Genomic DNA, 27,780 nt, shown 5'->3' with positions numbered 1-27,780 from the left:
GTGTAAGAGAATAAAAATCAAACTTGCTCACTGTAGTGTCACTGGACATTATTCTTTGACCAATTTTGTATAAGTATCTCAAACACTTTTTTTTTTCAAACTAAAAACAGTATGCACTGTGGCCAGCAGAATGGACTTTGTAATTAGACTGATCTGGATTTGAATCCTGCCACAGTGATATCCCAGCACTGGGACTTTGGGTCAGCCACTTATCTTTCCTGAATCTCCCCCAGAAGAGAAAGAGAATAAAAATGTTCCTGTGGCAAGTACAGGGTGGGCAAGAGCTTTAGTATTGTGAAGACTGAGCAAGATCCAACACCCGGACTGATTCGCTGTTAGACAACGACCCATGGGAGTTAATTCTTTATACTTGAATGATACAAAAAAGCTTTAAAATTTATTTGAAAGGTAGTGGATGAGGTTTTACCTCACCTCAGTTAGAAGGGCTTCCATACAGAAATCAACAAACAACACATACTGGCAAGGATGTGGGGAAGAAGGTACCCTAATCCACTATTGGTGGAAATGCAAACTGGTAAAACCACGATGGAAGACACTATGGAGATCCCTCAGAAATCTGAATATAGACCTACCCTGTGACCCAGCCATCCCACTCCTGGGAATTTACCCAAGGGAAATGAAATCAGCATATGAAAGAGTTATCTGTACCCGCATGTTCACTGCAGCTCAGTTCACAATAGCTAAGATATGGAATCAACCCAGATGCCCATCAACTGAAAACTGGATAAAGAAATTATGGGATATGTAAATCATGGAATACTACACATCAATTTTAAAAAATGAAATCCTGTTGTATGCAACAAAATGGATGCAACTGGAAAACATTATACTTAGTGAAAAGAGACAGTCCCCAAAAGACAAATACCATATGTTCTCCCTGACCTGTAGGAACTAACAGAGTACCTAGAAGGCGCCTAGAGGGCGCCAGTTCGAGACCCGGCTGCTCTACTTCTGATCCAGCTCTCTGCTATGACCTGGGAAAGCAGTATAGGATGGCGTAAGTCCTTGGGTCCCTGCACCCGCGTGGGAGACCCAGAGGAAGCTCCTGGCTCTTTGCTTTGGATTGGCACAGCTCCAGCCATTACGGTCAATTGGGGAGTGAACCATTGGATGGAGGACCTCTCTCTGTCTCTCTGCCTCTCCTCTCTCTGTGGAACTGTGTAACTCTGACTTTCAAATAAATAAATCTTTAAAAAAGAAGTTTGCTAGCTTAATATTATTAAGTAGTTAGACACTGTAACAAACAATGAAAATACTCAATCCCCCCTCCCTGAGACATGTAAGTTTCATCCAAATGATGACAGTGTTCAGCCGTAGAATAAGATTATTTGGAGTCTATAAAACATGGAGAAATGCTTATGATAAAGAAAAGCATACAACATGGAATATAAATTGAGAATGCTTCTATGTAGGGCACACACTAAGAAAGAAGAAATGGAACAGCTCTTGGGGGCTAAGATTAGGAGATCTTTCCCACTTATTTTCAAAATAGTTACGCTGCCACACTTAACTATATGGTTTGAACGGACAACAAGGCCTGACTCCCTAAGAAACCTGCTTCCGTATCATTCCAGCAGCTTCTGTGGAGAAATGCTCTCAGCTAAATTATACCCTGGCCTCCCTTGTCTTCTTGTGCCCCAGCAGCAGGGTTTCCATACTGCTTCCAAGGGTTTGCACGGCGGGAAGACGGACAGAGAACACAGACAAGATCAAATGTGTGGACAGTACGCATTTTGTAGAACATGTCTATAAAAAAGTGGGCAGTTTTGCATGCAAAGAGAATAGATCTAGGGAGCTTTGAAAGGTAAGTTCTTTTTTTTTTTTCATTTTATTTAAGAAAGAGAAAGAAATATCTTCTATCTACTAGTTCACTCCCCAAATGCCTCTCATATCAGCCTTGCATTGGCTAGACTGAAGCCAGGAGCCTGGCACTCAATCCAGGTTTCCCATGTGGGTGGCAGGGGCCCAAGAACTTAAGTGATCCATGCTTCCTCCAGGAAGCTGGCTTGGAAACAGAGGAGCCAGCTGGGACTTAAACCAGGCACTCAGATATTGGATGCAGACCCCAAACAGCATCTCAACCGCTGTGCCCAACGCCTGCCCCTGCAGGCTAAGTCCTTGTGACCTTGTCTGGCAGGCAGACTTGAACTTACTCAGTCCTACTGCTTAACTGGGTCATTTAATTAATGGGTGAAGTGGCAAGGAGTCCCAGAGGAGAGCAGGCAATGAAAGGAGGGCAAGTGGAGTGGGTGATGGAGGGCAGTTCATGGTCAGGGATGATGTGTGCAAAGGCTGAGCCTAGAAAGGGTGTTGGTGCCTCTGAGGGTCTGCATGAGGCTCTGTGAGGCAGAGCTTTAGGGAAGGCCCTCCCCCCCCCCCCACCCCAACAACTCACTGAAGAGGACTCGGAAGGGTAAAAGTAGAGTCGTAAAAAAAAAAAAAAGGTGAGAACTCTGCGCAGGGCAGGAGCCGTGGGGGTGGAGAGGTGATGCATTTGAAAGGTGCAAGGAAGCAGAACTAGCAAGGACTTCATAACGGATCAGAAGAAGCAAAGTCAAGGGCGAAAGCCACAATATCGGCTGAACGCCTGGACACGTTGTGGGGCCAACGCTGCCTAACAAGTCTACAGAAACCTCCAAGGGCTTGGTATTCGCTTATGTATGTTAGATTGTAGACTGCTTGCTTCTTTCCCTAATTCCAGGGGGACCCAACATATTTATATTTATATTTATATGGTTACATAGGCTGAGCTCTATAGTTAGATAATTAGAGAAAGAAATCCCATCGGCAGAGGAATTCTACGCCTCGGTAGGCATGACCTTCTGTAGTAAAACGAGCTTGGTATGCAGTCAAATGCAGAGGCATATATGAATAAATACTGACCCCCAGTGTCTAGGTGCAGAAATAAAATTAAATACATTTTGTTAAAAACAGAAAGATTATAAAATACCTACATTGTGTGTGTGTGTGTGGGAGGGGGTCCTGAATTCCAGTTGAAAATAATATTTTTGCAATCCAATTCAGGATCCCAGCATGCTTCAGAGATAAAAAAAATATATATATATCAAGTAGTCCACTTATGGCTACTGGCCGCCTGGAAAACTCTCATGGTTGTGCTATATAGTACAAGGGTCTGCATGGATTAAATGGCTTCACTCATGTGCTGGCTTTTGCCCTCTGTGGTCCGGAGGTTACATACATCAAGGTTCAAGTTCAACTACTCTGAAGAGTCTTCCCGGTACACAGGTAGATTTTATGCAGTTAAGGTCACTAACACAAACTCCAGCTCTGTCTGCTTCCCCTCCTAGTTCAATGTGACATGTAGAAGCAGGGCAGTATGGTTGGACACATATTTCATCTTCAATAGCCTGTGGTTAGACTGAATTCATAAGAAATTCTTGAGTAAACTTTCTATAACAAAATAACTCCTTTAGCTGAAGTAGCTTCAGCATGAGAGAAAAAAGACCTTCCAACACCTGCTCTGAGAGTTGCTACAGTCGTTACTGAATGACATCTATTTTCTTAAGATTAGAAACTAGGCACTGGCTCTTTGGAAATATATTGATGTCGCATTCTGGGCTAGGTGGATGCTTTCTAAAAACTTGGATTTACAGGAATTAAATGGATAGGTCCAGCAATGAGGCTGTCTTCAAAAAGTAGAGCCTTCTTCATGCAAATAAGATCTTTTTCACAAACATTGTTTATGAAAGCGAGAAAAGACTTGGATGTAAATGGTCGACTGCAACATAAATAAAAAGGCAGATCTCTAATGCCAACGGAATCCATTTCATTTCTGTTGTGGGCAATGAGGAATATTCATGACGGGCCATTGGCTCTCAGGAGAAGGGTGCACGGAAGAGCAAGGACAGGATGGCTATCTGGGAGTCACAAGGATTCAAGCTGCACTAAGACACGATGGTGTGAGACAGGGATGCTTGGTGCGGAAGGCTGCTATAGAAAGCTAAAATCCGAGGAAACGAATGCCCAGGGATCACACAGAGTCTAGGAGACAAGTGATGGCAGTAAGAAGGGGCAGTACTCGAAATACTAGAGAATCAAACAGCAGGTGGTGAGTGAAGTTCTATTTGTTCGAGTGTAAGGTGACAACAATCGTAACGCTGTTTCTGATGTGTCGAATCCTCAGACAAGCTAGTTGTTGATCTAATGCCTAATGGTTGCCCCAAATAAAAATGAGCATGCAATTTGTTTCTTGACAATATACTACAGATTTAACATCTGCCTCCCTTACCTAATGAGGATTAAAGTTTCAAGAATAAAAAGCGCAGAAACCAAGTACATTTACCTGATCACCCCACAAAGCAAGGCATACTGAATGACTGTACTTATTACCAAGATGTTCTACTTGCTTCTTGGTAAGTTTTGTCTCCTATCACTTCATTTTTTTCCATTTCAAACCTACAGCAAAGCTGAACGTACAATAGTACAATATGAACTCACCAAGTACGACATTTACTCTATTTGTCTTCTGTCTCTTCTCTAAATGTCTTAGGGATATTGTACATGCTAAGCTACTTGCAGGTGATACACAGACCACAGGCTACCTCACCCTAAGTCCTGCAGGGTATGTCTCCTAAAAGGAAGTCATTCCTCCATACAAAAGACAACATCATTGCTATACCCAATGCAGTTAATACTTATCATCTCAAAAAACAGACCATATTAAAATTCCTAATATTTCCTTTGTAGCTTTGTTTTTTTTTAAAGATTTTATTTACTTGAGAGGTAGAGTTACACACAATGAGAGGGAGAGACAAAAAGAAAGGTCTTCCAACTGCTGATTCATTCTCCAAATGGCCACAACGGACACAGCTGGGCTGATCAGAAGCCAGGAGTCAGGAGGCAGGAACCAGGAGCTTCTTCTGGGTCTTCCACACGGGCGCAGGAGCCCAAGCACTTGGGCCATCTTCCACTGCTTTCCCAGGCCATAGCAGAGAGTGGGATTGGAAGAGGAACAGCTGGGACTTGAATCGGCACCCTTATGGGATGCTGGCGCTGCAGGTAGAAGATAAACCTACTGCATCACAGTGCCGGCTCCTTGTAGCTTTTTTTTTTTTTTTAATCTGAAGAGTCAATTAAGGTTCACAAATTTCATTTCATTGTCTTGTCTCTTTAGTGTCATTTAATCTGGGACTACCCTTTCATATTTTTGTGTTTGTGCCTTGATGTTTTTTAAAAGTCCAAGCCATCAGTCTTGTAGGAGGTCCCATATCCTGCATTTGCCTTGCTGCTTTTTTAATTTATTAGACTCAGATAAAAGGTTTCTTGCCAAAAGACTACACTCAGAATACCCATCTCACCCATGTGTTAGAGACGCTGAACTTAATCACTTGGTGGCGGTGGTGTCTAATTGATCTCTCCATTGTAAATGCATGTTCTTTGCTTTGGAATTGCTCAGATTACTACTTCAGGCTATGTGAGTGTTCAGTTCTGTAGAACCCAATGGTTTTACCGACACTGATGACCCTTGCTGAAATCAGTAATTACACAGGAAGCTGGCATTCGTCTATAAAGAAGTCTTAACTTTGGGGCCGGTGCCTTGGCTCACTTGGTTAATCCTCCACCTTGCGGCACCAGCATCCCCTATGGGCACCGGGTTCTAGTCCCGGTCGGGGCACTGGATTATGTCCCAGTTGCCCCTCTTCCAGGCCAGCTCTCTGCTGTGACCTGGGAAGGCAGTGGAGGATGGCCCAAGTGCTTGGGCCCCTGCACCCACATGGGAGACCAGGAAGAAGCTCCTGGCTCCTGGCTTCAGATCGGTGCAGCACCGGCCATAGTGGCCATTTGGGGAGTGAACCAACGGAAGGAAGACCTTTCTCTGTCTCCCTCTCTCTCTCCCTGTCTATAACTCTACCTGGCAAATAAATTTTAAAAAAAAGAAAAAGAAGTCTTAACTTTTTGCCCTCTTTTTTCCTCCCCACCCCTTTCCCTCCACGGTAAAATGGGATAGTTTCAAATGTTTATTTTATTTTTATTTAAGAAGCTCCCATCCACTGGTTCGCTCCCCAGATACCCACAATGGCTAGGGCTGGACCAACTGAGAGCTGGGAACCAGAAACACAATCCAGTTCTCCCACGTGAGTGCCAGGAATCCAACTACCGATGCCATTACCTGCAGCCTTCCAGAGTCCGCATTAGCAAGAAGCTGGAATCTGGAGTTGCAGCTGGGACTCAAACCTGGGCATTCAGAAGTGGAATGCAGGTGTTTAACCACAAGGTGAAATGCTCATCCCCCTCAATGTTCTAAAACCTATTATCATTATTCTTTTTTTTTTTTTTTTGACAGGCAGAGTGGACAGTGAGAGAGAGAGAGAGAGAGAGAGACAGAGAGAAAGGTCTTCCTTTACCGTTGGTTCACCCTCCAATGGCCGCTGTGGCTGGTGCACCGCGCTGATCTGAAGCCAGGAGCCAGGTGCTTCTCCTGGTCTCCCATGGGGTGCAGGGCCCAAGCACTTGGGCCATCCTCCACTGCACTCCCGGGCCACAGCAGAGAGCTGGCCTGGAAGAGGGGCAACCAGGACAGAATCCGGCGCCCCGACCGGGACTAGAACCCGGTGTGCCAGTCCCGCAAGGCGGAGGATTAGCCTAGTGAGCCGCAGAGCCTGCCTATCATTATTCTTAATAAGAAACAAATCATCCCCAAGTTGGTCCATGAAGGCAACTCTTCTGTCCCATGAGTCTTGGGGCATCTTCTCCCTTTAGAACTGAGCAAGATGTTCCAATCTCATCTTATACTCATCTGCTCCAGACTCAGAAGCAGCCATTTTCCCAGACATCCCTGGTTCTGTGGAATCGTAGTTAGGAACCGAGATCGAGGGGACTGGGCGTGCTCTTCATCACCAGCTCTTTCCGTGGATCGAGCCAGAGCAGTGGGAGGGGCTGAAGGGAACGCGAGGGAAACACACACACACACAAACCCCATGTTGACACCCCAACTCAAATCCAGTCACAAGGTCCTTTACTTTGTTCTGTTCTACATCTCCTCTCTCCTAGAATTACCGATATAAACCAATACATTTACTTTTTTAATGCTGCAAGATAATTTTAGAATCGCATATTTAAATGGTCACAGATTTAGCATCTTTTATTATTATTATTATTTGAAAGGCAGAATTAGAGAGAGAGCGAGAAGGAGAGAGGGGGAGAGACAGAGAGGAGCCAGGAGCTTCTTCTGGGTCTCCCACGTGGATGCAGAGGTCCAAGCATTTGGGCCATCCTCTGCTGCTTCCCCAGACACATTAGCAGGGAACTGGATTGGAAGTAGGGCAGCCAGGACTCAAACTGGCACTCATATAGGATGCCAGCTCTGCAGGCGGCAGCTTAACCCACCATGCCACAGCACCAGCCCCAAGATAGAGCATCTTAAAACAATTCACTTTACATTGGTAGTACCCCCATTATCCTCAGAAGTCACAGACAGCAAGTTAACAGCCTCTAGACAGCAAAAGGAGAGAACAGCCTAGAACAAGTCCAAACTAGATTCAGGCCACTTTGTAATGGCTGCCAATTGGGTTCTTTACCAAAAACACAAAGTTCAGGACAGATTACTGATACCTTTCATTTTAACTGATCAGAGACTAAGTGGTTTCCCTTTTCAAAATCTACTGGCTGTGGCCAGCGCTGCAGCTCACTAGGCTAATCCTCTACCTGCGGCGCCGGCACACTGGGTTCTAGTCCCGGTCAGGGCGCTGGATTCTGTCCTGGTTGCTCCACTTGCAGTCCAGCTCTCTGCTATGGCACAGGAGGGCAGTGGAGGATGGCCCAAGTGCTTGGGCCCTGCACCCGCATGGGAGACCAGGAGGAAGCACCTGGCTCCTGGCTTCAGATTGGCGCAGTGCACCTGCCGCAGTGGCCATCTGGGGAGTGAACCAATGGAAGGAAGACCTTTCTGTCTCTCACTAACTCTGCCTCTCAAAAACAAAAAAATCTACTGGCTGATGTTTGTCATGTGTTTCAAAATAATTCAGTGGAGTGCAGGGACAGCGTGAGAGGTATCCATGACAACATCGTCACTGGGGATAAGAATATGAACATTTCTTGTTCACTTATATTCTCTATTTTTGTGAATATCTACAATTTTTTAAAACAAAATGACTTCCAGAAAATGTATCCCTGTCCAATCAAAGTAAATGCAAGCTCAAATGGCTTGCCTCAACTCAAATAAAGGGCAAGATGTTTCTCTATTGTGTGAACACAGGAAGTGGTGTTGACACTTGAGCTTACCATTAAAAACTTATCAAAAGAGCTTAATAAGTTGTAGAGGGCCTTCTTGCTGCATCCTGACTCAGCAGAGCACATCTCATGGTGAGACAGCAGTGCCTGCTCACCCCTTCGTCTCTTAGAAAGCAGCTAACGCCAGCACAGGGGCCCCAACCTCCTGGTCTGTTCTAATCCTAATCACCTCCCTGAGGCCTCATCTTCAATACCAGTATCACAGGGATTTTGGGATTAAGTTTCCAACATACGAACTTTTAGGGGACACATTCAACCCTAGCGCCCTCTAGTCCATACAAATTTCAGCAATTTTAGAAGACAGTGACTCTCAGCAGACTCATAGAATGGCAATGCCCTAAACAGCACTCTGGCCTCAGAATCAGCCCTTAAGGCATTCAGATTTGGCTATGAGAGTTTCTCAGGCATGGAAAGCCAAGACACTGTGGCAAAAATGATCTAAATGAAAGATCTCTGTGAGTGAGATCCCAGCGGAAAGAACGGGCCATCAAAAAAGGAGGTACCTTTCTCTGAAGGGAGGAAACTTTCACTTTGATTATGGCCTTGTCTAAATAAGGTCGGAGTTTGTGAACTCAAGAGGCTTCCATAGCCCTGGCAGCTCATAACAAGAGCCTTGGGTGATTACTGACATCATAAATAAGAATATCAGTTGTTAAATCAACAACAGGAGTCACTATGCACTTGCTCCCCATGTAGGATCTCTGTCCTTAATGTATTGTATTATGCAAATTAACGGTAAAACTAGTCTTCAAACAGTACTTTACACTTTGTGTGCCTGTGTGGGTGCAATCTGTTGAAATCTTTACTTGGTATATACTAAGTTGATCTTCTGTATATAATTAAAAATGAATCTTAATGAAGAACGGGATTGGAGAGGGAGTAGGAGATGGGATGGTTTGTGGGGGGGAGGGTGGTTATGGGGGGGAAGAACCAATATAATCCAAAAGTTGTGCTTTTGAAATTTATATTAAATAAAAGTTTTCTAAAATAAATGACAGTGCCTTTAATTTTGCCAGATAACCTCATAATTAGAGGGAGACTGGATGGCAGAAGTATTCTTATATTTCGAATGTTTCATCTTCCCCTTGGGATCACAGTGCAATGTGCAAACCCTCAGGCTAGAGCATACCACGGATCTGCCATCGCCAGATCTAAAATGAGGCAAGGCATAAAGTTAATAAAATGAAGAGTGTTATGTAAGTGGGTCTAAAACTTGCACAATCCCATTATGCAAAAAAACAAAACCAGGAAACACCCCCAGGATCTGCCACGCAAAGGGCAATTTTGCTGTGTTCCCAAGGGAAAGGGATGTGTGAAGACTCTGCAGGTGAGAGGGCAGACAGACAACCTTGCAGACGCTCACACATTGCTTGTTACGGTGTGAAATGCCACGGGGGATCAGAGCTCTGGCTGGAAGAGCTGCTCTCCCTGGCTTCATTCTGTCAAAAACAGTAAAGGCCCTAGGAAAGGAAAACCACAACTGTGTAGTAGGAATGAAGGGTGGAGGGTGCTGGCTCTCTGACCTCTTTCCTGAGGGTGGCTACCTGACCAGAATTTCTGCTTGGTCTCCAATCTGGCCAACTGCAGCCCAACCGGAACTGCGTCTAACAGGCTCACATTCTGACCCCAAGAAAAGCATCCTTTTCCTCCAAGCTACAGGGCATGAGGAGGCTTCCCAGGCTGGAAGACAAATAACCACACTGCACATCGGGAACCACATTTTAACCCAAGCAGCCATGATCCAGGATGAGAAACGATTTGCAAATCTTGGGCAAAACTATCTGGTAGAACTTGAAACAGTTCACATTAATCATATACATTAGATGTATTATATTCTAACCAAGGATATGTTATTAACTTAGTTCTCAAGTTAGTACTAGACAACACAAGAACTTTCGCTTTCCAAAGCAGATTGGCTCTTAGAAAAAATTTCTTGGGGCAGTTGTGGTGCAGTATAAAGACAGGATGGGCCAGTGCTGCGGCTCACTAGGCTAATCCTCCGCCTTGCGGTGCCAGCACACCGGGTTCTAGTCCCGGTCGGGGTGCCGGATTCTGTCCCAGTTGCCCCTCTTCCAGGCCAGCTCTCTGCTGTGGCCAGGGAGTGCAGTGGAGGATGGCCCAGGTCCTTGGGCCCTGCACCCCATGGGAGACCAGGAGAAGCACTTGGCTCCTGCCATCAGATCAGCGTGGTGTGCTGGCTGCAGCGCACCGGCCACGGCGGCCATTGGAGGGTGAACCAACGGCAAAGGAAGACCTTTCTCTCTGTCTCTCTCTCTCACTGTCCACTCTGCCTGTCAAAAAAAAAAAAAAAAAAAAAAAAAAAAAAAAAAAAAAAAAAACAGGATGGAAAATCCTGAAGACAATTTCAGAGATACGGAATAAAAAATGGTCCAGGGGCCAGCGCAGTGTCATAATGGGTAAAGCCGCCACCTGCAGTGCCAGCATCCCATATGGGTGCCAGTTCAAGTCCCGGCTGCTCCACTTCCGATCCAGCTCTCTGCTATGGCCTGGGAAAGCAGTAGAAGATGGCCCAAAAGTCCTTGGGCCCCTGCACCTGCATGGGAGACCCAGAAGAGGCTGCTGGTTCCTGGCTTTGGATCGACGCAGCTCCGGCCATTTCAGCCATCTGTGGAGTGAAACAGTGGATGGAAGACCTCTCTCTCTCTCTCTGCCTCTCTTTCTTTCTCTGTGTAACTCTTTCAAATAAATAGTTTTTTTTTTTTTTAATGGTCCATGTTGTATCCTACTCATACATTTAGAATTCTAGGAAGATGTGGTAGTTGCCATCTTGACCATGATCTGATTCCTAGAGCAGTATTTGGCTACTCAAGAACTCTAAACCAAAGGAACACAGATAAACCCGCAGTCTATAAGGCAATAAGGTAACACATCCCACATCCTCACGAATCACAGATGTGACCAGCTATGAGCAAACCACACTCATCTATCTTCAGCCATCTTCTTTGGCCAACCTCAAGGAGTCCTGAATTAGGAGCAAATGGATACCAAGACGTAGCCAAGGCTTTCATTACCTTCAAATGCCCGTTTTACTATAAAATAAATGAATCCATCAATGTAAAACCATGAAAAAATGTTAAGTATCTATAAAAGCTACTAGAGCTTCAAATTTTTAAATTCATTTTCTCTTCCTTCCTCCCTCTCTCCTTCCCTCCCTCCCTGAGATGACTACCTAGCTAGAGTGTGCATTCCCAACCACTGGTTCACTCCCCGAATGCCCACACAGTCCTTGGCTGGAGCTGAACCCAAGAGCCAGGAACCTGACGCCAGTATCCCTAACAGCTGGCAAGAACTCAACTACTGGAGTCATCATTGCTGCCTCCAGGGTCCGCACTTAGCAGGAAGCTGGAGTTGGGAGTGAAGCCACACACCGTGCCCAGTATGATACAGGCACCTTAACTGCTAAGCCAAATGCCTGCGTCCTGTGAATGTTTCCATGATTTTATCACTGAAATACATGTGGCTTGCTTTGAAACAGAGGGAATTGTTTTGTTTAAAGTGATTTCTTACACTCCCACAGCACTGAAAAGCAAATTGTGAACCAAAGGATCCTGAAGCTTGATTAGCAATCAGTTCTGTTCCTGGCCCTGACTGCTCTGTACTACAGTCTTTGGCCCTAAGCTGTTACACAGTGTATGCGACAAGTCCCTACACCATGTCCCCTGTTCCTGTGAATTCAAGCATCATGCTTGCCGTCCTCAACCCAAACCTTCGACTTACAGGACATCAGGTGTGTCAGTGTTGAAATACATCAGTTGTTTGAGTGGTACAGGGTGGCATGAGTCAAAGACTAGTTCAGAGGCTGACCTACAACTTATCAAACACAAGGAGACACTTTGGGGGTGTAATTTTCAGTCACAGAACTTTATTTTTAAACCAGTTGTAAGTACCCAAAAATTAAAGTTCAAAAACCAAAAACAAAGACTCTAACAGCCACAGGTGCTGCCTACCTTCTATTCATTCTAGGGATCAGAGAGGAAGTCTACTGAGTGGCAAACAAAGGGTGTCTCTGGACCAGAGACAAGTTAAGGACCTTGTTGGTGTCATTGTGGTGGTGACGGCTGGCTCTCTTAAAGGAACCTCTCTGTGACTTTCCCACTTATTGGGCCTCTGGTCTTAACTATCAAAGCATCTCTTTTCCTAGAGGAAAAGACTAGTAATAAATACTTATCTACAGTGTATTAATATTTCTTACTAATATCTAGTATCACTATTTTCAAAGTTCTTATTAAATAGAAAAGTAAACTACTTACTGAAATAGTGCCTGTCAATTGTGACTCAATGATCTACTGATTGATGAATACTTTAAACTTCATCTCCACTTGCTATTATCTTGTTTCAAAAATGTACAACCTTAATTAAACTCCACTAGTTTCTAGCTTGGTGACTAATTCAAACAGGGCTAGCAAGAAAGCTAGTCCGTAAGGCCTATGACATAAGCACTTAGACATCATGAAGCCTTATCTGGGTCAAGTTATCTAGATATCTATATAAACTAATCCAGGGCTAGCTCTGGGGGAAAAAAAAAAAAACTCTAAAAAAATTAGGGGAAAAAAAAAAAACAACAAAGAGGCCAGCACCCAGACACACTGCATGTTACTCCTTTTGAATCTACTCCTAGTTGGCATTTGGCAAAGACTTTATTTTTCAGCTCGTTTCACTTTTCCTTGATCCTCAACTTTCTTAATGGCTGCTTGGATCGCCTCTTGGTCCCCCAGGAACTGGTGGGGCCCAACAGCACGCAGGTTTTCATCCAGTTCCAGGAGAATGGGGACTCCGGTTGGCAGAGTTATGTTGATAATGTCTTCGTCTGAGATACCTGTCGATTGGGGAGGAAGGGACAAGGTATTAAAGACAACCCAGCAGGAAGCTCTGCTTAATCATTGTTTAACTACATGTTTACTTTATTCCACATTAAATGTGTGCCTGGAAACGAAGCCAAACACTCTGAGGGATTGCAGCTAGTTTCTGGAAGCCAGAAACTCTCCAGAAATTAAAAAAGAAAAACATACCACAGTGTAATAGCATCAAATGCTAAACTTTAGAACAACAGATACTTCTTGGGACAACCTGCTCCTCGTTGTTTCCTATCTAAATCTGAAAGCAATGAAAATTATACTCTCCTTGCCCACGTTTTTGTTACTGGTTTCCACAGGGTTCATTTCATATTGAAAAGTGGGAAATGAACCAAGGGCATCCCCCGTGTTTCCCTTATATTTGTAGTCCCTGTGTAGGTCCTAAAATTAAGGCTTCCCTCTCCTCTCTGAATCCAGGTCTGCGTTAGAATATTGTTGGTTTCCCAACAACAAGTGAGCCTGGGGTGCCCTGACTAAACCCAGTCAAGCAGGAATGTCTCCACCAATGCTTTCTGCAGCACAGTCTAGAAGGATCAGGAGAGGATTCTGCAGCATGCCTATCGTCCCTTTTAACTCCAAATGCTAGTAGAGGGCTATGCACGATGGGCAAGTCGCTTCTAATCTTTTAAAAAATACAATCAGACTACAGGTAATTCAACTTCGATCAGAAGACTTGGAGTTATAGTAATTGCAATAGTAGAAATAATATTTCTATTGTTAGGGCTATTTTTGTTAAAGATGTATTTATTTATTTGAAAGGCAGAGTTGCAGAGAGGCAGAGGCAGAGAGAGAGAGGTCTTCCATCTGCTAGTTTACTTCCCAAATGGCTGAAACAGCTGCAGCTGGGCTGATCCGAAGTCAGGAACCTGGAGCTTCTTCTGGGTCTTCCCTTGTGGGTGCAGGGGCCCAAGGACTTGGACCACCTTCTGCTGCTTTCCCAGGCACATTATCAGGAAGCTGGATTGGAAGTGGAGCAGCTAGGATTTGAACTGGCACCCAAATGGGATGCCAGCACTGCAGATGGTGGCTTTACCTGCTATGCCACAATGCTGGCCCTATTGCTATTTTTAACATACATGTCCTGAGTACAAATTTTTTTTTTCTTTTTTTCTTTTTCTTTTTTTTTTTTTTTTTTTGACAGGCAGAGTGGACAGTGAGAGAGAGAGACCGAGAGAAAGGTCTTCCTTTTTGCCGTTGGTTCACCCTCCAATGGCCGCCGCGGCCGGCGCACTGCGGCCGGCGCACCGCGCTGATCCGATGGCAGGAGCCAGGTACTTACCCTGGTCTCCCATGGGGTGCAGGGCCCAAGTACTTGGGCCATCCTCCACTGCACTCCCTGGCCACAGCAGAGAGCTGGCCTGGAAGAGGGGCAACTGGGACAGAATCCGGCGTCCTGACCGGGACTAGAACCCAGTGTGCCGGTGCCGCAAGGCGGAGGATTAGCCTAGTGAGCCGCGGCGCCGGCCCTGAGTACAAATTACATGGCAGGTATTCTTCTGAGCACTCTATATATATTAAGTCTTTTAAAAAATGATTTATTTATTTATTTGAAAGGCACAGTTACAGAGAGGCAGAGAGAGAGGGAAGTCCTCCATTCACTTGTTCACTCCCCAAATGGCTGCAATGAATGACCAGGGCTGGGCCAGGTCGAATCCAGGAGCCAGGAGCTTCTTCTGGGTTTCCCATGTGGGTGCAGGGGCCCAAAAACTTGGGCCATCCGCTGCTGCCCTCCCAGGCACATTAATAGGGAGCTAGATTGGAAGTGGAACAGCCGGGACTCGAACCAGCACAAACATGGGATACCAGTGTTACAGGCCATTGCTTTAAACCCACTGAGCCACAGTGCTGGCCCCTGTATTAACTAATTTAATAATCACTGCAATCCCATGAGGAAATGAGCCATTATTTTCTCCATGTAACAAGTTCTGGCACAGTCAAGTTAAGCCCAAGTGTGTCTACCTACTGAATAATGTAATGCTGTTCAAGTTTCTCTGAGTTCAAAATGGGCAAGGAGAGGCTACGAGAAAAGAGATGTAGTGCGCAAACTCAAGGTATTCAAATGATCCGCTTTAAAAACCTCCCTTTATTAATTAATTAATCAACTTCCACATTCTAACATTTACTTCCCTACCATATTAAAAGAAAGGCCCTTGGTGAGCAAGTTTTAAGGAAAGTCCAAAGGTTTATCTTTACTTGATGGTGGCAGAATAAGTTATTACCAGTTAGTTATCAATGTACTTTGTCATCTTAATTAGCCACTGGTTAGCAGAAAACACTGCACTAGATTCTTAACACAGGGGTGGCTCTTTATTAGAATTTTATGTCTAGGCCTAGAAAAGCTTCCTATTAACTTTTACGTGTCAACTATCCATAGTCAAACAGCTATGAAACAATGAAAAGCTCAGGAACCAGGAAAACCATGTCTCTTCCAAGTGTACCGCCCCATCACTTTCTCTGCCAGCCCCTGCTCAATACATTAACTCAATAATTTAGGCAAGTAAACTCTCCCAGGCCTCAGTCTCCCCATCAAGTTAAAGGAAAACAAACAAACAAACAAACAAAAAACAAGAGGCAGAAGATGATGGTGACAAGGAAGGAGGAGAAAACAAAAATTGCACACTCTCCTACCCGCGTCAGGATGGGCTGTTGAATGTAAGGCAATGAAGCAGCGCAGGAGGGGTTTCTTGTTTCCCTACCAGGAAATCCCTTCTGGGTAGAAGAGTTCAAGGGAAGCTCCTCTGCCCTGCCAAGCTTCTAACCGCCTCACTGCACCTTTACCCAGGATTATCACCACAAACTAAAGCTGACCACAAGAGATAAATTCAGCCCAGACATCCAGCTGTTTAGCAAGGAGAGGCCGCCCCTCCACCAGGTCAGACAGGGCAGCCGGCTGTGCAGCAGCTGCCACACGTATCCCTTGGAGAGAGCAGGATGGCGAATTCAGTAGCATGGGTTCAGAGCCAGCTGCCCAGAGACTTCAGAACCCAAACTCTCAACTGCAAATCCAGGGGAAGCTATGGAGGACCTGAAGGCGAATTCACTCAGCTAACCAGTAGTCAAGAACCCTTTTAAATGCACAGTTCTCTGGGGAAGGGAATGTGTGGCGTTGGCCAATAGTTTGTCTTTAATGAGCTATAAAAACAGAGGACAGTCTCTTAAAACAGCAGAGTTCCTCTATGTTCAGTGGCTAAGAAAGGCAGGGGCACCTTAGAGGCAGGCAAGCATGGGGACTCTGTCCTGTTCACATCCAGCTGCGGCACAGGGCCATCTTCACCCGCTCCACACTCTAAGCATTGCTCACTGAACTGCAGAGAAAGATGGATTTATTTCTCCAGTTGATCTAAATTTCTGCTGCAAAAAATTTGCTAGGAGATCACTATTTCATGACCATGCTTAACAAATTTACCAAGAGAAGCAGAAATTGTGGGTGTACATACCTATTAGCCCCTCACATTCACCACTTACAGACTGTGTGGCTTTACAGCACCAACCAGCTATTAATATTGACTTAAGTTCTAAGGCCCAGGACTTTGTTAGAATGACCAAACACTCTACTTCTATTCACCACTCTTCTGGAGTCATGGCTCAGCCAACTAGGTAAGACAATGGCAGGGAGGTGGGCGGGAAAGGCCTCTGATACATTAGAAAGCAAGACTTCTAACCGTCCTATTCACAGATGACATAATCCCATCAAGAGCTGCTACAACTAATAAACTAGTTCAGCAAGGGTGCAGCAGCTTAACCAACTGTGCCACACTGCCAGCCCCGTAAGGTCAGTATAGAGAAACCTATTGCATTCTTCACAGTAACACTAAGCAACATGAAAGTGAGATTAACTAAACAACTTCATGTACAATATCAAACAGAATAAAATACTAAGGATAAATTTAACCAAGGAAGTACAAAATTTATACTCCGAACACTACATAAACAGTGTTCAAATTAAAGACCAAAATATATGGGAAGTCATCCCATGTTCTCATTTTGGAACAGTTAGTATTATTAAGATGGTAATATCCCAGGGGCTGGCGCCATGGCTCACTTGGTTAATCCTCCAACTGTGGCACCAGCATCCCATATGGGCACTGAGTTCTGGTCCCAGTTGCTCCTTTCCAGTCCAGCTGTCTGCTGTGGCCCAGGAGGACAGTGGAGGATGGCCCAGGTGTTTGGCTCTGCACCCGCATGGGAGACCAGGAGACCTGGCTCCTGGCTTCAGATTGGCACAGCGCCGGCCGTGGTGGCCATTTGGGGAGTGAACCAATGGAAGGAAGACCTTTCTCTCTGTCTCTCACTGTCTAAAACTCTATCTGTCAAAAACAAACAAACAAACAAAAAAAGTCATGGGTTAGACCAGCACTGCGGCTCAATAGGCTAATCCTCCGCCTGCAGCACCAGCACCCAGGGTTCTAGTCCCGGTCAGGGTGCCGGATTCTGTCCCGGTTGCCCCTCTTCCAGGCCAGCTCTCTGCTGTGGCCCAGGAATGCAGTGGAGGATAGCCCAAGTACTTGGGCCCTGCACCTGCATGGGAGACCAGGAGAAGTACCTGGCTCCTGGCTTCGGATCAGTGCGATGCACCGTTTGCAGCGCGCCGGCTGCGGCGGCCATTGGAGGGTGAACCAGCGGCAAAGGAAGACCTTTCTCTCTGTCTGTCTCTCTCTCTCTCACTGTCCACTCTGCCTGAACAAACAAACAAAAAAAAAAAAAAAATCATGGGTTAAAGGATTAGGAGTGGACCTTAAAAAAAAAAAAAAAAAAAAAAAAAAAAAAAGATGGCAATATTCCCCAACTTAACATACAGATGCAACACAATCCCTATCAAAACCTGAACTGACATTTCTGTAGAAAGTGACAAGCTTACCTTAAAATTCTTATGGAAATTTGAGGTTCTTGAATAGCCAAAACAATATTGCAAAAACAAACAAAAAGGACCAAGTTGAGGGACTCACAGTTCCTGATTTCAAAATTTACTACAAAGCTACAGTAAACAAGGTAGTGTGGTATTTACCTGTGGTTTTCTACTCACATTAGCACAGCCACATAGATTGATGAAAATGAATTGAGTCTAAAATATATTCTTAAAATTCTGACCAACTGATTTCCCACAAGTGTGCAAGGACAACTAAATGCAGAAAGAATAGTCTTTTCAACAAATGGTGCTGAAAGCACTACAGATTCCCATCCAGAAAAATGATGCTGGACTCTGATCTTGCACCAAACATAAAAATAAACTAAGCTGGATCAAAGAGTTGGGTGCAAGAGCTAAAACTATACAACTATGAATAAAATACAGGAGCAAAACCTTCATGACCTTGAATTAGGTGACGCTTTCTTAGATATGACACCAGAAGTGCAAGCAGTTAAGGGGAAAAAACAAACTGGGCAAATATAAATGAAGAGTGTACTTCCAAAGACACCATCAAGGGGCCGGTGTTGTGGCACAGCAGGTAAAGCTGCCACATGCAATGCCGGCTGCTCCACTCCTAATCCAGCTCCTTGCTAACTGTCTGGGAAAAGCAGCAGGAGATGGCCCAAGCCCTGGGGCCCCGGCCACCTACGTGGGAGACCCGGAAGAAATTCCTGACTAAGGCCTGGCCCAGCTCTGGTCACTGCAGCCATCTGAGGAGTGAACCAGCAGACAGAAGATCTCTGTATCTTCCTCTATAAAATTCTGACTTTCAAGTAAATAAATAAATCTCAAAAAAGAAAAAAAGACACTATTAAGAACATGAAAAGGCAACTCAGATAATGGAAGAAAAATTTTGAAAATCCTATCTAATAAGGATTTGTATCTAGAATATATAAAAAAACTGTTGTACATTAATAAAAATTTTAAAATGGGAAAAAGATTTGAACAGTTTTCCAAGAAAGCTGTACATCTGGCCAATAAGCACATGAAAAGATGCTCAACACCATTAACCAACAGGGAAATGCAACTCAGAATCACAATGAGATTCCACTTCAAACTGATTAGGATGGTTCCCATCAAAAAGTCAGATGATAAACCAGTGTTAATGTGAATGTGGGAAAATTATCATCATGATACATTGTAAAATTAAGACAGTAAAAAGCTGCAGCCTTTTTGGAAAACAATCTAACAGGTAGTTAATTAAACACATCGACTTGAACGACCCAGCAATTCCACTCCTAGGTATATACCGAAGAGAAAGTAGACATCATACACAAACCTTCATGGTAGCATCATAAATAACCCAAATGTGGGCACAGCCCAAATGGCCATCGACTGACTAATAAATGGATAAATTGAGTGTGGTGTATCCATACAGTGGACTATTATTTGGTAATAAGATGGAGTGAGGTGCTGATAGAAAGCCACGACATGGATGAATCTTGAGAAACCAGTCACAAAGCAGCACCCAATACATGATTCCATTATATGACATTTCCAAGATAGGCAAATCTATAGTGACATAAAGGAGATTAGGGGTTGGGGTGAGGGAAGCATGAAATTGGTGATACTAGGGATAGTGGTGACAGCTAAGGGGTACAGAGTTCCTTTGTGGGGTAATGAAAAAATTTTAAAGATTTATTTAGTTACTTGGAAGTCAGAGTTACACACAGAGAGAGAGAGGAGAGGCAGAGAGAGAGAGGCAGAGAGAGAGAGAGAGAGAGAGAGGTCTTCCATCCGATGGTTCACTCCCCAATTGGCCGCAATGGCCAGAGCTGCACCGATCTGAAGCCAGGAGCCAAGAGCTTCTTCTGGGTTTCCCACGTGGGTGCAGGGGCCTGAGGACTTGGGCCATCTTCTACTGCTTTCCCAGGCCACAGCAGAGAGCTGGATGGGAAATGGAGCAGCCGGGTCTCGAACCGGCACCCATATGGGATGCCAGCACTTCAGACCAGGGTTTAACCTGCTGTGCCACAAGCGCCGACCCCATGAAAATGTTCTAAAACCGACTGCAGTGACAGATTTACAACTCCGTAAATACACTAAGAGCCACTGAATTACTCTAACTGGTGAACTGCACAGTATGTGAATTATGTCTTACTTACACTGTTGGAATACTAAGCACGTCCAGAAAAGTTAAATAAACCTGCTCAAGTCACAAGATTAAGGCCATAAAAATGGAACTAAAAATGGAACTGATTTTGGTCATTCCCAAATCACGCGACTTACACTCTGGTCATCTGAGTGGTTGTTTTCACCCCAGACGGGGAGGGGTGAGGAGGTGGAGAGTGTTTCTATGTATGTTCTAACATCACTGAACGGTGGATACTAACTGGACAGGAAAGGGCATGAACAGGTCTGACTCCTTTAAAACTACTAATAATGGGATCGCGACGGGCCAGGTTTAGGGGCTGCTGCTCATGATCTTAGAAATGAGTTCTAGGTCTTTGGTAGGATCTAGGGTACAGGGGACCCAGCTGTTTGACCAGGCCTCAGGACTAACAGATCCAACAGGTCCTCTCTTTAACAGTATCACTCTAAGCTCACTGCCCAACAATCCACTTTTGTGAGGGATCTAATTGAACAGCCAACTAAATAAAAGCCACGAGAACCATAATATTTCACACACGAAGGAAGGCGAGCTCAACAAAAATAGAAATGCTTCCAATAAACAGATTAAAGTTAACATTCCACTTTAATGACTATTCAAGACATTCACAATTACTTAAAAATACTTAAAATACTTAGACTAGTTAATAATCAATGAGACAAGCTACTAAAATTTTAAAATAGCAAATTGGGAAAACCACAGTGAAGCCATCACTCATGATTCAATTTTGGCATAAGCTACATTCTTCATCCTGTGAAAGTTAAACAAGTAGAGCTTTTAAGACCAGAATAATCCATTTGCACTGGATTAAACCAAATTGAATTAGTGTTTTATTATGTAATAGACAATTACAAATTCATTCACTGGAATATTATATGAGAGTTAAAATGAGTAGCTAGATACCACATCTTCTGATAATTGACACAGATACTTATATAATGTTCAGGAATGTCACCAACTTTTCCCTCTTCATCACTTGTCCCTCTGCACTTCAAATATTGTATTTTTTTATTTTTTTAAATTTGCTTGAAAGATCTTCTATCTGCTGGTTCACTCTCCAAATGCCCACAACAGCCTGGCCTAGGACAGGGTGAAGCCATGAGCGTGGCACTCAATCTAGACTTCCCTCCCATGTGGGTGCTAAGAACCCAAGCACTTGCATCACCATCTGCTGCCTCCCATAAGCATTAGCAGGAAGCTGGAATCAGAAGCGCAGCGAGGACTTGAACCCAGGCACTCTGCAACATGGGCTGCTCATGAAGGAACAGCTGGAGTTAACTGAAATCAGCTTAATTGCAATTAATTTACAAGACTGGGATATTACAATTGAGAAATCATCAAAAGTTTCAGGGGTCAGCCAAGGGAGTGATTCAAGACCATTTAAATGAACTTCACTGCACACAGGACTAACTTCCAAAAGTTAAACCTGCACCTAGAAGCCTCCTCGCCCAGGCCTCTGTGGCAAGAACAGGAACTAGCAACAAACTGCTATGTACACTGTATACCCAGCACAGCACTGGGGTATGTCTGCTACTGGAAGTGCCTGTGCTAGTGCTCATTTCTCCACTAGGATTACAAGTTCCTTGAGAGTCAGAACAGCTGTATTCATTTCACGATCACCCAGGCTCTTAGTGCCTTAATAAACGTTTGCTCAACTGTAAGTAATACTCTCATGAGTTAGCTTCTAGGATCCAGAAACTATTTAGTTGCATGACCTACTAAATATACACATTACAATTGTATATACTGTATAAATCTACCTTTTACATATAACTACATGCTACAAGGAATAAAATGTTAATTAAAAACCCTAGGGGTGGGGTTTGGCAGTTCAGAATTGCATGTCCCACATCAGAGTGCTGATGTTCAATATCTGCCTCTGTTCAAGACTCCAGCTTCCTGCTAATGTGGATCTGGGGAGGCAGCAGTGATGGCTTATTGCATCCCTGCACCCATGGGGGAGATGTGGGTCGAGTTCTCGGCTCTGAATTTCTGCCTGACCAGTCCTGGCCATTGTGGGCATTCGGGAAGTGAGCCAACAGAGGAGAGCTCTCTCTCTCTCTCTCAAATAAATTAGGAAAAAAAATTCCAAAGTATAAATCCTGTATTTGAAAGCAATCCAAAGACTGTCACAGATACAATACTGGCCAAATTTCAGCAACAGATCAAAGGAAGACATAAGCTTAAGAAAAGGAAGGACCTTGTATGTCTAACTCTACTGGAATAGGACTTGATTTAATGGGCCTTGGACAAAAATAGCTGAACTGAATGAGTTCTGCTTCCCTGGGATTTTCAATTAAGTCTACTTAGTAAAATCACTACTGCTGCTTTGATTAAAGACTGTGCTCCTTCCCCTTAAAACCTTACCAATAAGAAAGGAGGATTTAAAGATTGCTAGCCTCAAACAAAATATTCTTTACACACAGGGTTAATAAAGTACACAATCCAAATGAAATGTCTTCGATACAGCCTTTGGTTTTCTCCAAAGTGTGTGCTTAAAATCTTGGAACTTTAGGAAAGAGAAGATATGTTCAGAGAGGAAAAAATTTGCTACAGACAAGAAGAAACCCCAATTCTGCAATATATTCTCTGGGGTTAGAAGAAGACACAGCCCCAATCAACTCATTTACTCCCCTTTCCCAGTCAAGGAAGGCACAATTCAAATTCTAATGATGGACCAGAGTGATAAGGGCTCTGAACTCTGTGTTCTCATTTGAGATAACAGTTCTTTATTCTTCTATGGTCATTTTGAACTGAAACAAGACAATTCTGAATTTCACAGATGCTCCATTTACTTTTATTTTAATTAAGAATTGAATCCTATAAATGTGCAACTTAAAAAAAAAAGATAGGCTGGGGAGCAACTGAAAATGAATTATTTGAATACAAGGCTACTTAATAAAGTTCATGGAAAATGGAATTGAAAGATAAGGCTTTTTGGTGGCAAAAAATAATATTCAAACCCAGGCTTACAAGGGGATCTTCAAAGAGTTTATGTAAATATGTACTATAATAAAATTGCATGGACGTCCCCTAATATTCATGGATATCTAAAAAATTTTTCCAAAAATTTTTTGTAGTATCCTCACATACTTGCAATAGCATAATGGTAGGATAACAGCCTCTAATTTAGAATAAGGCAGAGAAAATAATTAATTCCACATTTAACTTTATGGTTAACATAGCCAATAATGTTTAAACATGAAGGTTTCTGTAAATCAACTATACTTGTAATAAAAGAAAGCTTAATCACTAAGCAACTGTCTGCCTCACAGAAAAGAGATCTGAACTTGCTGCTTCTGAAAATATCACATTAAAATGCCAAAGGTGACCAGCTTGCCAGTCCTGGTCCCCACGCCAGTCCCAGCTGACCTTTCCTCCAAGATTCTCTAATTTTATCTCACCACTTCTTTGCCTTGCTGTGTGTGCAGCAGGACTCAAGTTTTTCCTTCGTGAGCGTCCTGCATGCCATTCTCATTCCAAACTTGGAACTGCCTAGCCCTGTGCTTGAACCCAGACTAAACAACCCACTTCCTCTGGGAAGACGCAGACTATATCCAATGCTGCAGTTTGGTACCTGGCTTTTCCTTCATTAAGGGCCAGCAGGAAACAAACAGGAAGTGACTGTGCCAACCACAGAGAGAAACACAGGCCTGTCTGGAGCTCTGCAGAACAGGATGCTTTTGGATACCAAGACTATGTTAGCAGTCTTCATGGTGGTGCTTTGTGGAAAATGTGTTTCCACCGCTCAGAAGGGGACCCCACTTCAACCTGGACTCAAAGTATAAGCACTGTTTGTTTCCAAAAATCAGTAAAGCAGTCCTTTAAGAAGGTATTTTCTTACTATATAGTATTTCATGTCCTTTTGCCTTTTTGCTTCTAAAAGCATTAAGAACTATCAGATTAAAAGTAAAGCAATCTGAAAACCACACACAACTTACAAGCAGATACTCTATAAATAAGCTGACAGAGGCCTCACCAGCCAAGGTGCTGTTACATGGTTCCTAAGTTCACAATCCTTACACAGAGCACTACCTACCCACTTGCATGTCACCTGTGTTGACTCACTCCTAGGAAACAAGGTTTTGAGAAAAAAAAAAAAAAAGCAGGTGGAAACTTAACTAAGACTACAATTTAGTGACAAATAAACAGATAATTCTGAGTTGGAAAAGCCTTTACCAGAAGAGCTCACAAGTCTAAGTGACATTAGCAAGATGTAACAAGGCTTCATGGTCAGCAGCTTATATATAACTACTGATAAGAGAATCTGAAAGGTCACCTGTGGTGGGCACTGTGGTGCAGTGGGTTTATCTGCTGCATTTGATGCCCACATCTCATAACAGAGTGCCTGGTTTCCAGTCCTGCCTCTGCTTCCAAACACACACCCTGGGAGACAGCAGACAATGACTCAAATACTTGGATCCCTGCCACCTAGTGGGAGATAGAGATGGAGTTCCTGGCTCCTAGCTTCGACCTGACCCAGCCTAGGATACTGCGGGCATTTGGGGAGTGAGCCAACAGACAGAAAATCTCTATCACTCTTTCAAATAAAAAATGTTTTTAGAAACTTAAAAAAAAAAAAGGTCCCTGATTGACCATGGCTTAGATGCTAGATGAAATCAGGACCAGATAGTTTCTTAAGACATCAGAAAGCTCAACAAATGCCCTCCGTGTCAGTTTTCAAAGACACAGAAAGGTTTATGTTGCAACCTTCACTTAACTGCTGACAATCAAAGTTATCTATTATTTTGCAGAACAACAGGCAAGTTCCCAAATAGGGCAATGGTGACTTTGCTGCAAAAAGCAGGCCTTTTCTGAGATAATTTATAGACAGCAAAATTTGCCTTTTTTTTTTTAATTTGACAGGTAGAGTTACAGACAGTGAGAGAGAAAGACAGAGAGAAAGGTCTCCCTTCTGTTGGTTCACTCCCCAAATGGCCATTATGGCCAGAACTGCGCCAATCCGAAGCCAGGAGCCAGGTGCTTCCTCCTGGTCTCCCATGCGGGTGCAGGGCCCAAGAACTTGGGCCATCCTCCACTGCCTTCCCGGGCCACAGCAGAGAGCTGGACTGGAAGAGGAGCAGCAGGGACTAGAACCAGCGCCCATATGGGATGCAAGCGCCACAGGTGGAAGATTAACAAGTGAGCCACAGCGCCAGCCCCAAAATTTGCCTTTTTTTGTGCACAGTTCTGAGTTTTGACAGCTGAATACAGTAGTGTAATCAATACAGAATAGTTCTATACATCTATATGTATCAATATAGGAGATAGGATAGTTCTATACATCTGTATGTATCTATGTGTCTGTATCAGTACAGACTAGGAGACGGGAGAGTTCTATACGTCTGTATGTATCTATGTCAGTACAGACTAGGAGATAGGAGAGTTCTACACATCTGTATGTATCTATGTCAGTACAGACTAGGAGATGGGAGAGTTCTATACGTCTGTATGTATCTATGTCAGTACAGACTAGGAGATGGGAGAGTTCTACACGTCTGTATGTATCTATGTCAGTACAGACTAGGAGACGGGGAGAGTTCTATACGTCTGTATGTATCTATGTCAGTACAGACTAGGAGACGGGAGAGTTCTATACGTCTGTATATGTATCTATGTCAGTACAGACTAGGAGACGGGAGAGTTCTATACGTCTGTATGTATCTATGTCAGTACAGACTAGGAGACGGGAGAGTTCTATACGTCTGTATGTATCTATGTCAGTACAGACTAGGAGACGGGAGAGTTCTATACATCTGTATGTATCTATGTATCCATATCAGTACAGACTAGGAGACAGAATAGTTCTCTCACCCCCTAAAGTTCCTTTCTTTTTGCAACCTAACTTTCCCCTGCTGATCTGCGTTCTGTGCTGCTCATTTTACTTTTTCCCAAGTGTCATAAATGGAATCCTGTAATACACAGCTTTCTGAATCCACTTTGTTTCACTTAGAACAATGCAGTTAAGATTCACCTATATTGGGTGTTTCAGTAGTTTTCTCCTTTTATTTAAAGCAGTTTCTTTAAGTAAAACAGCTCAGGCATCAATGACTGATGAAATAAAATTAAAAATATGACTTAGATGCATTAACCAGCCCAGTAAAACACAGTAGTGAACATCCTATCTTTCTAGTGACTGGGACTATGTTCTAGCTCCTACACTGCACAAAAAGTGTAAAATGTCTAGAACTGTGCGTGGCCCATAGTACACACTCAATAAAAGGCCTTGTGTAGTTGTGTTAACAGCACCATTCACAGACCACAATGTTAGAAGTAATTTCAGACTCAATAACTTCATGTATTAAGTTATCTTCATGGTTTACCTGCCCAGGATACTCTTGACTCAGCTTATAATATTCGAAAGAATAGGTCAAGAAAAGAGATTCTTCTCAGGAGAAAACTCAAACAGAAATCTAGGTAGTGACTGAATGTGGAGACTCAGTGAGCCGGGTTTCAGATGGAGTTCCTGATTGCACCCACCCCTGGGCTTCGTCTCCCTTCAGCAGCACTGTCCACTTCCCCATAAATGCACGGGATTTTCCCACAAGTCAGTCAGGATGTGACTCCCTTAGGGTAATGCCAAAAACCCGGGAAACAACCTGACATCTTAAGAGCCATCACTCTCCATTGCTGCGGTATACAGATGGCCCCTCTTGGTGAGTAATCCTAGTATCCTCTCAACAGAAACATCTTTACACAGTGAGATTTCAGGGCAGACCTAGAAAACATTCCAACTGGTTATTTAACTGAGAGTCATCATTCTTCCCACCCCAAAGCTAAAAGGAACAATGTATATAAACATATATAGAAAGCTTGAGTAGGGGTCAGAGGAATCCATAACCACAAGCATTTTTACTTTTGTAATCATTGTGTTTACAGGAATACAGAATCATAGTTTTAAGTCTTCCAAGGATGAATTCTTAACATCTTTATAGTAAGCTTAACTGACTTACTGTAAGTTTCATTGTCTGAGCTTCTGAAAGTGAAAGGTGATGTTACTAATAACTGAACTGGGGGACAGGCATTGTGATGCAGCAGGATGAGCCACTGCTTGGGACACCCCCAAGGGCCATTTAGAGTCCTGGCTCTTCTGCTTCAGATCCAGCTTCTTGCCAAGGCACCCTGTGAGGCAGCAAATGATGGCTCAACTGCTTGGGTCCCTGCCACCTACATGGGAGACCAGGATGGAGTTCCAGGCTCCTGGCTTTGGCCTGGCTCAGTCTTGACTGTGGTGGGCATCTGGGGAGTGAACCAAAGGATGGAAGATACCTCCCCCTGGCCCCCTCTCTTTCTGTCATTCTGCCTTTCAAGTAGATTAAGATAAATAAGCAAACATTTTTAAGAAGAACCCTAAGAACCTTGATTAAGAAAATCCTGCACTGGGATAACAGGTATTAACCAAAAAGTGGGAGTGTGTAGTCTTAACCACAGTCAACAAAGTTGGGGCAATTAATGTCTGACCTCAGCATATTAGAGGTAATGCTCCCTAGCCATAGTGACAATCTCCTTCCCCACCCTTTGTTAAGCCTTCTTCCTCCTATCCTCAAAAACGACACAACAAGTGTTTAAATTATCAGTGCAGGAGCACCTAGAATCAGCTGTGGTGGGGCTGTAGAATG

The 27,780-nt window shown here is 43.8% G+C and overlaps 1 protein-coding gene across 3 annotated transcripts in view; it reads right to left on the bottom strand.

Annotated features, from left to right (window-relative positions):
• Nucleotides 1-12,134: 12,134 nt before the first annotated feature.
• The window catches only part of BPGM (bisphosphoglycerate mutase), a 31,006-nt gene continuing 15,360 nt past the window's right edge, over nucleotides 12,135-27,780 (bottom strand). For 2 of the 3 annotated variants that reach the window (XM_008258120.4, XM_008258121.4), the window contains one exon: nucleotides 12,135-13,108. In XM_008258120.4, coding sequence (XP_008256342.2) covers nucleotides 12,930-13,108 — 179 coding nt within the window. In that variant the 3' untranslated portion in view covers nucleotides 12,135-12,929. 3 annotated transcript variants of the gene reach the window in all.

The sequence above is a fragment of the Oryctolagus cuniculus genome, chromosome 3 (assembly GCF_964237555.1).
Source record: "Oryctolagus cuniculus chromosome 3, mOryCun1.1, whole genome shotgun sequence".
Classification (NCBI taxonomy): Eukaryota; Metazoa; Chordata; class Mammalia; order Lagomorpha; family Leporidae; genus Oryctolagus; species Oryctolagus cuniculus.
Note: the sequence above shows the minus strand (reverse complement) of the source record. Positions and strands in the feature narration are given on the sequence as shown.